Consider the following 16,076-nt stretch of genomic DNA (forward strand, 5'->3'; position numbering starts at 1 on the left):
GGTCACAAGTTGACCCACGACCTTGCGTCACCTAATGACCAGCCGTGGATCACCAAACGGCTTGGTCTAGTGACACAACTGACCCAACGGTGTGACCCACTATCGTGGGTCACCAAACCCCTCGGCTGGGTCTGGTGCTCCACTGTTGTGGGTCACCTAGTGACCCACGTTGGGTCACATTTTTTTTTATTATTCTAAAAAAATTAGAATTTTATAAAATTTGCAAGGATATTAAGGTCATTTTATCTATTATGCTGTTTGATTTAACCACAAACCCTAATGAAGGCATAACATTGCAAAAAATAAAAATTTGATACATTAATTGAGAAGTTTTTAATTTTATGAAGAATATTGCAAAAAAAAAAAAAAAAAATATGACAATCCAAGAAGTAATGGAAGATTGCTTCTTTTATATATATATTTGCTACCATCAAAATGACGGCGTAGAAGTTATGGGATTCACATAATTTCCTTATTTATTTATTAGAAAAAGTACACATAACCCCCTCAAACTCCCAACTCATTGTCAGTGTACCCCCAAAACTACCAATTGTTCAATGTCCCTCTTTAAACTACCAAAAAATGTCAATATCCCCATAATAACAAAAATACCCTTCATAATTTTTTTAAAATAAAATAAAAACTAAAAAAATTATTAAAAAAAAATATAAAATAACAAAAATTTATTCCAAAAAAAAATTAAAAACCCTTTTTTTTTTTCTTTTGTTTATTTATTTATTTTTTTTAAAAAAATAATTATTAGTTATTTTTTCGTTTGTATTTTTTTTTTAAAAAAAAAACAAAATTGTTCTTTTTTTTTCTTTTTTTTAATTTAATAAAAAATATTTTTTCTTTTTTGTTTTTGTTTTTTTTTTTTTTTTAAAAGAAATGTTCTTATCATTTTTAGTTATTTTTTTGCTTGCTTTTTATTTTTTTATTTTTTATTTTAAAAAAAATCGTTCTTTTTTGTTTTTTTAGCTTTTTTTTTGTTGTTTTTTAAAAAATTATTTTTATATTTCTTTTAATTTTTTAATTTTAGTTTTAGTTTTTTTTTAAAAAAAAAAATTTATAAGGACATTTTTGTCTTATTTAAAAAAATTAGGGTCAATTTTGTCATTTGTTGGTCTTAGAGGGGACATTGACATTTTTTTGTAGGTTGAGGGGGGCATTAACATAATTGATAGTTTGGAGGGGTACATTAACAATTGAGTAGTAGTTTTGAGGGGAATATGTGTATTTTCCCCTTATTTATTTATAGTTTCATTTATTTCTATGTTTGGCAAATGGATTCAATAACGCGGACATATATCTTTTTAAGAATATATATGCAAACAATCAAGTGTGGTTACTCACAATTGAAGCCCACTTATACCTCGAATCGGATCCTCTCCAATTCAAGTGAGATGGAAGGGATCCTTGTCCCACTTGTACTTATATATATATATATAAACAGCAACATAATTAGCAAGTTTAATTAATTAAGTCATATTTAATGCCCTCTATTGCTTATGTCATAATTACGTCATATAATTAAATATGTAAATGCCCAATTGATCATTTGTGCATCTGTCATGGTTCCTTGGGCAAATAGGTTATCAACTTGTGAGAAGCACCATCCCACGTATGGATGTAAGGATGTGATGTTTGCATAAGTGAAAGGATCGAAACTTTTTGATGGAGTTTGAGTATTTAAGATTATATTATCAAAATTATATTTAAAAACTCGTGTGTGGATATATATATATATATATATGACTTGTTCAGATCCTAACTAGTTTGGCACTGTAATTATAGGCAAAAGTAGAGCCCTATAAAATGTTACTTAAAATTCAATAGAGGTGAAGAATTTTTTTGGGATGGAAAAATAAAAATTATTTCCGGATACCCAAATACAAAGGTGGCATTTCTATTTTCTAAGTAAAAAGGTTCGATTGGAACTGCATGCATGGTCTCTTTCTGTAGCTTACAAGTACTGAAATTCTTGATTGAATTTGGGCATGATAGATTACTGTTGGTACCATAAATGTACTATGGCCCAAGCTTAAAGCCCATTTAATTTAAAAGACCTATTCAAGCAGTCAAGGGTGTCAATTCGTGTTCGTGTATATGATTTGAGTCACGTTGATGTATAAGTATAAGATTATATATGTCAATTCTAACTTGATTCATTTAATTAAACGGGCGAAAATTCTTAACTCTAATCCTTAAATTTTGTATTGAGTTTGTTTCGAGTTCGCGAGTCATGTAAAAAATTTATTGTTATAATGTCGCGTGTCGAGTTCGAGTTTGGGTTGTATCGAAGCATAGGTATAAAACTATATATAGATCAAACCCTAATCCGACCATTTAATTAAACGAGTCAGATTTCTCAATTTTAACCCTTTAATTTTGTATTAGATTCGTGTCGAATTCTTAGATCGTGTAAAAAATTATCAACCTTACAAATAGTCCACTACATGACAATAATTAAAGAGATTTAAAACTACCGCGTGGCAAACATTTAAAGCTTTATATCTAAGATCATTTTACTTAGGTATTACCTACCCTTCTCCCTCATAAACTCTCCATTCTGTTTCTCTCTTTCAATTAATAAATTGACTTCATAATCAGAGTGCTCCGATTCTCTCGACGACTAACAAATTTTGAGGGCCGCTCTCTCTATTTTTATAGATGGCTCGTCGCCGATCCGACCTTCGAAAAATTTGCTTTGAAAAATAATAGTAAATCAAAATGATTTTCGTTGTAAATTAGAAAAGTAGAGTCAACTAAAGTCTATTTGGTATAATACAAAAAGAGGAATCTATTATTGTACGACATGGTTAGATTAGATTTGAATTGGATTCCACGTCTAAATTCCAACAGAGGGGGTTGACGTAAGCACTTTCTTTACGTGACAGCTGTAATACATGTGCCGTGAGAAACGTGGGATTGTTGAATCTAATGCCCTCTCGGGTCTCGCGTCACCTCTCATCCCACTGCCCGCCACGTGTCCACCAATCAAGCAATTTTCTGTCATGACCATACTACCCTTACTACTTTTTCAACGATTATTCATCATGACAGTGACAAGTTCAAAGTTAACAACCTCGCTTACCAAACAATAAAAAAAAAAAAAAATAGTAAAAACATAAAAAGAGCAAGAATATTAGTAAAAAAAATAAAGAGAGTGATCATTACACTCACAATGCACAACAATGACACAACATTAAGGCACAATGAAGTGGGATTAGAGAAATGATCCCTACACTTATTTCTCACAACAGCCCCACAACAAACTGACGTGGCTGGTAGTATTTTACTATTTTTTTACAAAAGAAAAGAAAACAAAATAAAAAAAAGTAATAAAATATTACCAGCCACATCAGCTTGTTGTGAGGTTGTTGTGAGAAATGAGTGTAGAGATCATTTCTCGTGGGATTAATGTGTGGGCTCCACTCCATTGTGCATTGGTGTTGTGTTATTGTTGTGTAGTGTAAGTGTTTTAATCATTTCCCAAAAAAAAAATAAAATAGAGATGTTATTGATAAGAATTATTTTAATAATAAAAAAATAGTTGTAATGCACGTAGTTTTCTTTTAAACTGGGTTGGAGGAAGTATTTCTGACGCAATCTTGAATTTACAAAAATATTATGTATCCCTTGAACATGTAAGAAATACATGTTTTTTTAATAGTATTAACAAAGTTGAGGTTTAATTGTAGTGTCCCCAAAACAAAAAATAAAAAATTGCAATTGAACCTCCTCAAACTACTAGTCTCTTTCACTTAATCACCTTTGTTAAATTCGACCCTAAATGATGCACATGACCCAAATTGACTATATATACTAACCCTATCAAACTACTACTCAATTGTCAATGTTTTCCATAAACTACCAATTGTGTCAATGTCCCCCCCCTAAACTACTAAAAAATGTCAATGTCTCCCAAATGACAAAAATACACTTCATAACATTATTAAAATTAAAAAAAAAATTATTTAAACAAATATAAAATAACAAAAATTTATAAAACTAAATTTTAAAAAAAAAATAAAAACTAGTTTTTCTTCCTTTTTTCTTTTTTTTTTTTTTTAAAAAAAAAAATATATTATTTTTATAATTTTCTGTTTTATTTTCATTTTTTTAATAATTTTTTTTGGTATTTTTTTTTTTAGTTTTTTTTCCTCAATTTATAAGAACATTTTGTCTTATTGAAAAAATTTTAGGGTAATTTTTGTCTTTTTGTTGGTCTCATGGGGGACATTGACATTTTTTAGTAGTTTGAGGAGGATCATTGACACAATTGATAGTTTGGGAAGGAGGGACATTAACAATTAAGTGGTAGTTTGAGGGGGATATGTGTATCTTGAGAACAGAAAACAAAGACACAAGCAAACATAACCTAAATTAGTATACTAAAGTTGGTTTTTTTTTTTTAATCAATTTTGGAATCATTTGAAAGAAATCGTTTTTTGGGCTTTTCTATAGATATATACGTACATAAAAAAGAACTAGCTAACGGTTTTGTTTATTAAATATTCGTTAAGGATGTGACACGTACATCTACAAATACAAAGCACAATATAATGTGATACAATTTGGAGTTTGTTCAATTTAAGCACTATCAATCTATGACACACTTAATAGGCTATCTAGCTAACATATGAGAGGTTGAGTTCTCTTTCCTCTTCACATGAGCAACCCTACAAGATTTCAATTGGCGCAATCCTTCTTTGATCACATCTACAATATGACAAAAGATCCTCTATGTCAAATATTTGTTATGTTAGTTAATGATTTTATTATTTTTTTTTTTAAAAAAAAAAGCGTTATAATGTGAGATAAATGTAAAAACAATTTGTTTTTTGGTTATTTGTTAATGATTTTATTATTATTATTTTTTTAAAAAATCTAAATGGTGAAGGGAAAAAAAAACTAGTTCTGAAATCATTTGATAGGATGAGGAAGAGCATTTTTTTTTTTTTTTTTTAGTGACAGAGGATGAGTTTTTGGGTAAGAAATGAGGATGATATAAACTCTTTCTATAGGGCTTGTAGTCTTGAAAATGAAAATTATATTTCCAATAATATCTTACATACGTTAGCATGATATGACTAAATCAATATTAAAGTTTTTTCTTTCAAAAAAAAAAAAAAAATCAATTTTCATGCAAGTTGCTTTTTGTCGATAAAATTTATAGTTTATTTATTTTTTTTTTTTGGATGAATCAAAGCTTTTATAACCAAACACAAAACAATTACAACTCTAGAAAATGGAGAAGACCCAGATAAAATTTATAGTTCTAACTTTTAATTGACTGACAATGTATTAATGGGCATCATATTATTTCATTTTGCTTGTCATATACATCTTTCTAAATGCAATGAACATAGGAACAAAAAATTATATTTTGATATGATTTCTTATTCTATGACATCAACTGTATGCATGTAAATTATGTTTCAACCAGTTAGAAAATATATATATATATATATATATATATATATATATATATATATATATATATGTTTCAACTATTCATATGTTGAAAACCAAAACAATTATATTACATTATGCATTTTTTTTTGTTTCATTATTTGCATTTTGTTATTTATTCATATATCATTTTATATTCATTTTTACTATATTTCTTTCTTCTACATTAGTAACCAGTGATGGAACCACGGGGCCCAAGGGGCAGGAAGATTTTGCTAAAAAGCCCCCTCTCAAAATTTTGATATAAATTAATAAATAAATTTGAGATTGCCATGTGAATATTTTCTTAGGTTCTATTTCCATGGTTGTCATTGAAAACAAAAATTTGGAGACCTTATTATATTGTTGGTAGTTGCCTATCAACATACAAAAAGGAAAATATATATATCAATACATTTAGATGCCATGGAGTTATTTAAGTTGAATAATGTCTCTAGTAAAATTGAAACTTAAACATTTACTTGTAACTTATGTAATCATGGCCACTGTAGAATTTTATATAAAATATAAATTATAAAAAAGATGAGAAGAGAGTGGAAGCAGAGAGAGAAAAATTGATACTGGCCTTTAATTAGGACTACATCTTGAATATATCGAAGTGTGTTTAAATTGTATTTCAATACTCTCGATTTATAAAGAGACTAAGAAGTGGGGAACAAGAAAACCTAAACTAAATAAATACGGAAGAGAATAAACCCACAATGACATATAAAGCCTTAGTATAGAGAATACAAAATGGTAATTGACTCTCTAGATTTGATTACAATCAAACCTAAATAATAATTATAAGTAATATTACAAGGAAAATAAATATTCTAACAGCCACTTATTTCAGTATTTTCTTTAAAACTTTGGGTTGAAATCATGGTTATTTTCATTTTCTTTTTAGAGCAACTTAAAATTTGACATGCATTTTGGATTTTTTTTTTTTTTTCCTTTTTCCTTAACACTAATTCTGTGGATGCAAACTATTTCTTGACCTAAATGTTATTAAATTTTTGAAGAATTGTTTGGACAGCTATATATATATATATATATATATATATATATATATATTTTTAAGCTGCATGCCATTATTCTCTTTAATTATCTAATGTATCAAGTACATTTTATAATCTATATAAAGTGTGTTTTTGTTACAAAATCCTCTAAATCACTCCCATTTATCATTTTTTTTTCTTCTTATTTTCTTCATTTACTGTAATTTCCATTCAATAAGATATATGAATACATTCAATAAAAAAGTGATTTTGTTGTAGGTTTGTCAATTAGGATTTTTCGGATGTATTAGGGTAAGTGGGTGAATGAGTTTTTCTATGAAAGAACCATTGATATCAATAAAGAATCATCCCAGTATTTTCTTCATTATTTTTATCAAAGTAGTGGTAGAGCCAGAATTCTTGTTTTGAGGGAGCAGAATTAAAAAAAAAAAAATTTAAATAAAATTTGATTAAAAACATTAAAAAATATAACTAAAAAATGAAAATTTAAAAAAAAACAAAAAAAATTAATGTAACAAAATGAGATTTATACATAAACAAATATGTCTTGTAAGTTCATTCATTAAATTACTTTTAGAATAAAGTAAATTTCGTTGTGTAAATTAAATTCTACTACATAAGAAGAACTATATGTAGCTCAACACAAAATATGTTATTTGTTGAAATTAATGTGTAGTGACATAGATGAATTGTGCATATCGTTTGGAAAATATCAAAGAAAAAAGCAAGATAAATCATTTAAAATTAAAATTATTTAATTACTAATTTAAATGTAAAAAAAAAAACCACCTAAATTTATTTTCTTAAGCCTTAAAATTTATTGAGCTGGCAGAATAATATGTGCAAACATAAATATAAGATGTGCAGTTCAAGACGACCTGAAGACCCTGCTTTGTGGCACATGAGCCCTCCATTGCTCCATTTGACATGCAAGAGGATGAAGCTTTCATTTAGTGGACAATTAGCAGTAAATGAAAGCTGAAAAATGAAAAAATAAAAGAAAAATAAAAAGGAAAAGAAAAACTAAAAATTATAAAAACAATTTTTTTTTTTTTGTTTTTTTTTTTTTTTATTTTTTATAACTTTTTGTTATTTTAGATTTTTTAATAATTTTTTAGTGTTTTTTTTAATAATTTTATAAAGGGTATTTGTTGTGAGTTTTAAATTACTCGCAAGCGCACGAATTGTTTGCAATATAATGTGTATGCAAGTGCAAGGTCGAATCCACAGGGAATTGTATTGCGAAAATTAATCTCTATTTAAATTAATCTTATTTTAACCTAGTTCCAAATTTAGGGCTTTTTAACAAAAGAAAACTTAAACTAAATAAATCAAAAGATAGGGTTCTAAGGTTCAAGAATCTACACCCACCAAGTCATAGTAACATATTCTCATGTTCATCAAGCGTACGAATCGTTTGCAATATAATGTATGTGCAAGTGTGAGGTCGAATCTACAGGGAATTGTGTTGCGAAAATTAATCTCTATTTAAATTAATCTTATTTTAATCTAGTTCCAAATTTAGGGCTTTTTAACAAAATGAAACATAAACTAAATAAATCAAAAGATAGGGTTCTAAGGTTCAAGAATCTACACCCACCAAATCATAGTAACATATTCTCATGTTCATCAACACACATTTGGAGTTCTCATCATACAAATCTTATGTTTATTCTACTTTGCTTCAAAAGTCGTTTAAATCGTTTAAATCATTCAATGAATCCGTTCTTTGAACAAATCACAAAAGATACCCGGTTTTTCACCAAATCATCAAATGTACCCGTTTGAATGAAACACAATGAATACCTAGCGTTTTGATAAATAAAAACCAAGCAAACAATTAAATGAGACAACCTCAAATCATTACATGTATCCGAAAATCACAAGAGATACCCAAGAATCATCTCAATAATGGAATGGAAGTAGAACAATTAGAAATCAAAAGCCCATAAAATTAAATAGCATAAACTAGTATGAAAACATTGTTGTTCTTCAATGATGAGGCTTCATCCTCAACCTTAGTTGAGATTTTAGTCTCTCATGGCAAAAGAAAGCATAAAGAAACTATAAGAATGCATTAAAATCAAAGAAACTTACAAAAGATTGAAGTTCTAGGTCTAAATCAACCCAAAAACCCTAAAATACATTGAGAACGACGCCTAGGGCGCTCTCCTAGTGTCCTCCTCTGAAAGAAATGAGAAAGAGGGATATTTATAGAGCTGGCTAGGGTTTTTGCAATTCCAGGTCAACATAAGTGCGCTCAATCACACGTTAGGTGCGCTCGAGCGCACTCGGGCTTTCGTCGGGGCCTCTGCGGTGCAGCGCATGGGCACTGTGTGCGGGGAATGCGCTCGAGCGGTTTGTCGCTCGATCGAAATCAAAGTCACTCGAGCGACTTGTGCTGTCTGATTTTCGTCCTCTTCCCGCTTCTCTACAATTACACATGAAAACACCATTTTTCTCTCAATGACCTACAAAACACTAAAACTAGCCAAAAACATCAGAAAATAACAATGCTAAAGGCTTAACTAATGTAAATTAAGGGGTCCAAATATACAATATTTGTGACTCATCAGTATTTTTGTCATTATGGGAGACATTGACATTTTTTTGGTAGTTTATGGTGGAACATTGACATAATTGGTAGTTTGAGAGGGACAATGACAATGAGGTGGTAGTTTAAGGGTGTTATGTGTACTTTTCCTTAGAAATTATTTTGTTTTGTTATTTTCTATTTTTCTAAACATTAAACCGCACATGGTACAACTACCTCCTAATTCACCCATATTTGAGTCAATCTGTGAAAGTTTAGCTTTAATTAATTATAACATCCAAGTTCATCAATATTTGGTTTAGTCTAGTCTTGAACAAATGTTTGTCATGTTTGACGAAATTTCATCACTTGTTAGTCAATCAAATTACCTCATCATTCAAAGTGACAAAACATATTCTTTATGTCAGTATGTGATTGGCTGCATTTTGTTTGACAAAATCACTTTTATGTATGTTGCCATTTTATTAGGGATGCCATTTATTTCAGAGTCTTTGTTTCAGAAATGTGCTTTAAGTAGTTCAAAGAAGATTCTGTGCAGATTCCAAGTCAGAGAAGTCGGATCCCAAGCTTATGTTCAGACGGCCCAGTCATGTGTTTGGATACCCATTACTATCTAAAAGTTTCGAACTGTTCAAGGTTGCATCTGTCTGGACGTCTCAACAACATGTCCATACGCTCATTAGTGTTCGACAAGCAATTGAATTTCCTTCTTAGACACAAATAGGGAAAGACAACTGCATTTGTCCGGACGTCAAGTCTACACTGTCCAGATGCTATCCTTGATAAGGCAAGACGTGGAGAAGAATTGCAACCATCCGGACGTCAGGGCAATATCGTCTGGACGCTATTCCTTATTATGAAAATTACGTGCAGCAGAAGTGCAACCGTCCGGACGCTAGGGCAACACTGTTCGAGCTCGACCCTGATATGGTATTGAGTGAAGCTCGTTATGGAAAGCCGGCTGCACAGTTGTCCATCTGGATGCTCTCAGCTACCGTCTAGACGCCGCCTAGAGAAAACTATTCCTGACTCGATTTAAGTCTGCTGAGCCTATAAATAGAGGCCTCTAGGCATGTATTATGTACATAATTCGGTATTGAATTCTTCATAGCTTAGAGAATATATTTTAGGGAGAAATTGTGAAGATCCGCTAGCTCTCAAGCCGTTGTTGTTGTGTGCTATTGTTGTGCTCGTTATTGAAGTCTATCTTAGGAAGGAGCCCTAAAGTAAATGAATCCATAAAAGACCACTTCAAGTAGGAGACTTGGTTGGGAGGCATTCACGTTGGGTTACGTGTCAGAGTGCTAAATATGATCGCTGCATCGGGTATGTGAGTGTTACTGTCTATGTACTAGCTTTGTCTTATGATACTGGATTTCCTAGGTTTGGCTACCCCAGAGTGGTTTTTCTCTTCATTGAATTTCCACTTCGTTAACAAAATATTTGTGTTCTTTAAATTCCGCAGTTACAATATTTTGTTACACATTATGCACACACACACTTTCTAGTCTTTTGCAGAACATTGAGAGAAAACGGCAGATTTAAGGTGAAAAATACAAAGTTTGGAAGAAAGCACACTTTGACAAGATGTAGATGATGTGGTTATGTTTAACCAAATCAAGGAGATGACTAAATTGGAATTTCTCTATTTGGAGTCAAAATCAGATTAGAATTCAGATTCTGCACATGTCATAGTATTTTAGCCATAACTTTCCGCTCAAGTATTGGATTAAGGTGAAATTAGAGGAATTGGAAAGCTGACTCAATATACTACAAATCATTATGAAATATAATATTCCAAATTCGGACATGTGCTATGCCAAAATTTCTCCGCAATAAAAGACCGCAAATCTGGGCGAATTTGGAATCCTTTTCCTTCTTGGATTGAGTTTTCAGTCTCCTACTCAAACTAGAAGACTAAACTCCGATTTTTCTAGAAATTCTAGGGCTTCTAGGGTTTGTTTTCTATCTATAAATAGACCTTTAAACCTCAAGAAAAAGATAGGGCAAGCTAGAGACCAAATATATTTTCTTCTTTCTAGTTTAGTTTTTCTTTAGGGTAGGTTTTTATTTTCAATAATCATGTGTAGCTAGATTTTCAACTAAGGTTAAGGATGAAGCCTCATCAATGAAGAACAACAGCACTTTCATGTAAGTTTTTATTATCCGATTTTATTTGGTTCAATTTTTCCATTGTTTTACTTCTTTTCAATGCGTGGAATGATTCTTGGATATCTTTTGTGATTCAAGGATACATTTGATGATTTTAGATAATTTCACATATTGATTGCTTGGTTTTTATTTACAAAACAATTGGATATCCTTGCGATTTATTCTACGGATACATTTGATGATTTGGTTTAAATCGGATATCTTTTGTGATTTGTGTAAAGAATGGATACATGGGATGTTTTGATTAACTGTTTGAAGCATAGTAAAACATACTTAAGATTTTAATTGTGAGACCTTTGAATTAATTTTGATGAACATGGAGTATGTTGTTATGATTCAGTGAGTGTGGATTTCAAAACCTTAGTATTTTTCTTTTGTTTTATTTTATTTATGTTTTTCTTTTATTTATCAAAATCAAACTTTTTTTTTGGAACTAGGTTAAGATTTAATTAGTTTAGAAACAAAATTGTTCTTCAAAAACACAATTCACTGTGGGATCGACCTCGCACTTGCAAAACCCTTTATTGCAAACTATTCGTGCACTTGCGAGTATAATTAAAATTCACATCAGTGTGTCAAATTTTTTAATCAATTTGAAGATTTTAAAAATTCTAGCATTGATCATTTACAAAGACTTATAAATTTTGAAATTAAGAAAGATGCTCTTATTGGAAAAATTAAGTCTTTAGAAGATGATCTAATGAAATCAAAACTTCCTTTGGAAAAACCTTCTGATTCTAGTGTGAGTATTGATAGTGTTGCTTCTGTTTCACATGCTATGCTTGCTTATAGAACTACGTTTGTTAAACCTAACATGTTTCAACACCATACTCATTCTACTTGTGGAGATGAAAGGAAAAGTACTAAAGGGACTAGGCATAAAGAATTCTCTTCTATCCCTAGTTGTCATCACTATGATGTTAGTGGTCATATCCGTCCTAATTGCTTTCAGATACGTTCTTAGAAACCTTGGGATGAACTACATGTGCCTAGGAAAGATGAACCAGGTATTGAAAACCAAGTTAAGAATTTGAGTGATCAGGTTAAACTCATTAGGTAAAAGCTAGGAAGCCTTACTCCTAATGAAAAGAAATCTATCTTGGTTAATAAAAAGAAGAATACCTCTAATAAATAGGTCTGGATTAAGAAAGAGGACAACTTGTGTCTAGTTGCCTATACTACCCTCAAAATACTTGATACTTGTATGTAATATTTGGATAGTGGATGCTCTAAACATATGACAGGTGATAAGACACTCCTAAATGAAGTTTAGATGGACAGATGAGGAAGAATCACTTGTGGGGATGGAAGTCATTCGAAGGTCATTGGAAAAGGGCTTATCGACATTCCAGGACTAGGAGCATCTCAAGAAGCCTTATATGTGGAAAGACTCAAGGCAAATCTCTTTAGGATCAGTCAATTCTATGACAACGACTTAGTTGTTCAATTGTCCAAGGAGGAATGCAATATTTTTGACAGCAGTAGGAAGTGGCTAATGGGAGGAGAAAGAATTGTTGACAACTGTTATGGCCTCCCAGGTCTCACTTCAGAGCCTCAAATCATCTGTAACAAGGCAACCATTGATGAAAGTGAATTATGGCATCAAAGGTTGTGACACTTAAACTTTATAGATATGCTCAAAATTGTCAGCAAAGAGATTGTCAAAGATCTACCCAAGATGGAGAGAACTGGGAAATGAGTGTGTGGTCCATGCCAGCTGGGAAAGCAGACTCGAGCAACTCACAAGAAAACTTCAGGTATTCTCATTTTTAGAAACTTAGAATTACTAAATATGGATCTCATGGGTCCCACTAGAACTGCTAGTCTATGTGGAAGAAGGTACATATTACTGGTTGTGGATGACTATTCCCGGTTCACATGGGCTATTCTTCTTCGGGAAAAGTCTAATGCTTTTGATGTAACTCAACAATTCTTCAAGAAAATTCAAATTGAGCAAAACTGCCCCATAATGAGAATCTGCAGTGATCATGGAAGAGAATTTGAGAATGCTAAATTTGAAGAATTCTGTCACTCATATGGCATTCAGCAAGAGTTTTCATCTCTCATTACTCCTCAACAGAATGGGGTTGTAGAGTGGAAGAATAGGGTTATTCAAGAGATGGCTCGAGTGATGATCCATTCAAAGAATCTTGCACAACACTTTTGGGGAGAAGCTGTCAACACTGCTTGCCACATCATCAATAGAGTCTACCTGAGGCCAGAAATCAACAAGAATCCTTATGTGATTTGGCGAGGAAAGAAGCCCACAGTCAAGTACTTTCGAATCTTTAAAAGTAAATGTTATATTCTTCGAAACAGGGAGAATCTGAGAAAATTTGATCCCAAAAGTGATGAAGGAATATTCTTGGGCTACTCTACCAACAGTCGTGCTTACAGGGTTTTTAACAAGAGAACAAAAACTGTGATGGGGTCAATCAATGTGGTAATTGATGATGAAGAAGTTGGGGCATCTAGCAAGGGGGAGGAAATTCAGCCCATTCCTGAAGAGCTGCCTATTCCTTTAGCTAACATGATCAAGCCTTCTTCCTCAACCCAAGAAACTTCTGTCATTCCTTCAGCTGCTGATTCTCTTCCAAATCCTCCAATTATTATGACTTCTGAGAATACTGCTAGTGCATCTAAAGATGAGGATGAACCCACGAATCCTCTTAAAAGGTCTTGGGTCAAGCTTCATCATCCCTCCCAGCAGCTCATTGGGAATCTTCAAAAAGGTGTCTGTTGAGAAACAGAGTAATCCAGCCCTCAAGTGAAGTAGCCAATCAAGTATCCTACTACTGCTATTTTGCATAGACTGAGTCGAAGAAAGTTGATGAAGCCCTACAAGATGAAAGTTGGATCCCTGCCATGAATGAAGAATTACATTAGTTTACTAGAAACGATGTATGGACTCTTGTTCCAAGACCGGCTGATCACAATATCATTGGCACCATGTGGATCTTCAAGAATAAATCATATGAGCATGGTACAGTGATCAGAAACAAGGCTCGCCTCGTTGCTCACGGGTATACTCAGATTAAAGGGGTAGATTTTGATGAAACCTTTGCTCCAATTTTCCGGTTAGAGTCCATCAGAATTATTCTTTCCATTGCCTGTCATCTTGGTTTCAAGCTATATCAGATGGATATTAAAAGTACCTTTCTGAATGGCATTCTTTAGGAAGAGGTGTATGTAGAACAGCCAAAAGGGTTTCAAGATCCTCATCATCCTCATCATGTCTTCAAGCTGAAGAATGCTTTGTATGGTTTCAAGCAGGCTCCTCGAGCATGGTACGAGCGTCTGACTACATACCTTTTGGCTAAAGGGTTTACGAGGAGGCAAGCTGATCAGACTCTTTTCATTAGAAATCAAGGTAATCAAAAACTTATTGCTCAATTTATGTTGATGATATCATATTTGGAGCAACACTAGATTCCCAAACCCATGAATTTTCTGAAGAGATGAAGCAAGAGTTTGAGATGAGCATGATTGGTGAATTGAACTAGTTTCTGGGGCTTCAAGTCAAGCAAACTTCTGAAGGGATCTTCATCTCTCAATCCAAGTATGCCGAGGATCTGGTCAATAGATTTGGTCTGGATGGGAAGAGTCATGCTCATACTCCCATGAGCACAAGTGTCATGATAAGTGCTGATCTTACAGGCAAGCAAGTTGATCCTACTCTCCACAGAAGTTTGACCGGGAGTCTTCTCTACCTCACAGCCAGCCAACCAGATATTGCCTTCAGTGTTAGAGTATGTGCTCAATTTCAGGCGAATCCTAAAGAATCTAACCTCACTGTAGTCGAGCGTATCATCAAGTATGTAAATCTTGTGGTTGCAGGTTACTTTGATGCAGATTGGGCTGGCAATACGGATGACAGGAAAAGTACCTCTGAAGGATGCTTCTATGTGGGGAATAATCTTGTAGTTTGGATGAGTAGGAAACAGTCTTCAATTTCCCTCTCAATTGCTGAGGTTGAATACATTGCTGCTGGAAGATGTTGTACTCAACTGTTATGGATGAAGAAGTTGTTGTGGGATTATGGATTCACTCAGGATACCATGGCTATCCATTATGACAATACAAGTGCCACCAATATTTCTAAGAATTAAGTTCAGCACTCTCGTACCAAGCACATTGACATCAGACATTACTTCATGCGTGATCTTGTGGAATCCTGGGTAGTATCTCTTTCTTTTCTACCCACTGATAGCCAATTGGCTGATATTCTTACCAAACTTCTCGATAGTAGCAAATTTGAGTCTCTTAGAAAAGCGATTGGTGTTTGTGACATGTCTTTTCTTGCTAGGATTAGACTTCTTTTTGTGTCTTAGTCTTTTCCTCTGACAGCATGATGTATTTTTAATAAAAATAAATAAAAAAAAAAAATTTGGGGAGTTGTACTTTGCAGGTTGTTCTTTTAAAAAGTTTTTCAGCTATCTAATGTTTGTTAATCTGATATCTCAGTTCATTGTGTTTTGACGATTTATGCTTATATATGGTTGAGATCATGAGTCTTAGATTGGCTGAGTTCTCCTACTGTTTCTTTATGCTAGATAGTTGTTTTTCTCATGCGATGCTTTTTGTGCACTATCCAAGGCTATTCTTTTTTCTTTTTCTTTTTTTTTCTCTCCGACTTTTTGCTTTTGAAGATTCTTATAAGAGAGATTTTTTGATAAGATGGTCAAATTGACCAGCTCACTAGTTGAACCTATAACCTATAAATTCTGACATTCTTTCTAGGTTGTAGCACCAAGTGATAAAAAGCATTCAAAAATCAATAAATATGGATAATAAAAAGATCCATTACTTATTGTGCTATAAATCTGTTCTTAAACTCGTCTTTAAAGAAATAGTCAGTGACCAAATCATAGCGA

The 16,076-nt window shown here is 32.3% G+C and overlaps 1 protein-coding gene across 1 annotated transcript; it reads left to right on the forward strand.

Moving 5' to 3' along the window:
* Window positions 1-14,822: 14,822 nt before the first annotated feature.
* Window positions 14,823-15,311, forward strand: LOC133859315 (secreted RxLR effector protein 161-like). Its single transcript, XM_062294685.1, has one exon. It carries the CDS (start codon window positions 14,823-14,825, stop codon window positions 15,309-15,311), a length of 489 nt encoding a protein of 162 aa, XP_062150669.1.
* The last annotated feature ends 765 nt before the right edge of the window (window positions 15,312-16,076 follow it).

This window comes from Alnus glutinosa, chromosome 1, assembly GCF_958979055.1.
Source record: "Alnus glutinosa chromosome 1, dhAlnGlut1.1, whole genome shotgun sequence".
Classification (NCBI taxonomy): domain Eukaryota; kingdom Viridiplantae; phylum Streptophyta; class Magnoliopsida; order Fagales; family Betulaceae; genus Alnus; species Alnus glutinosa.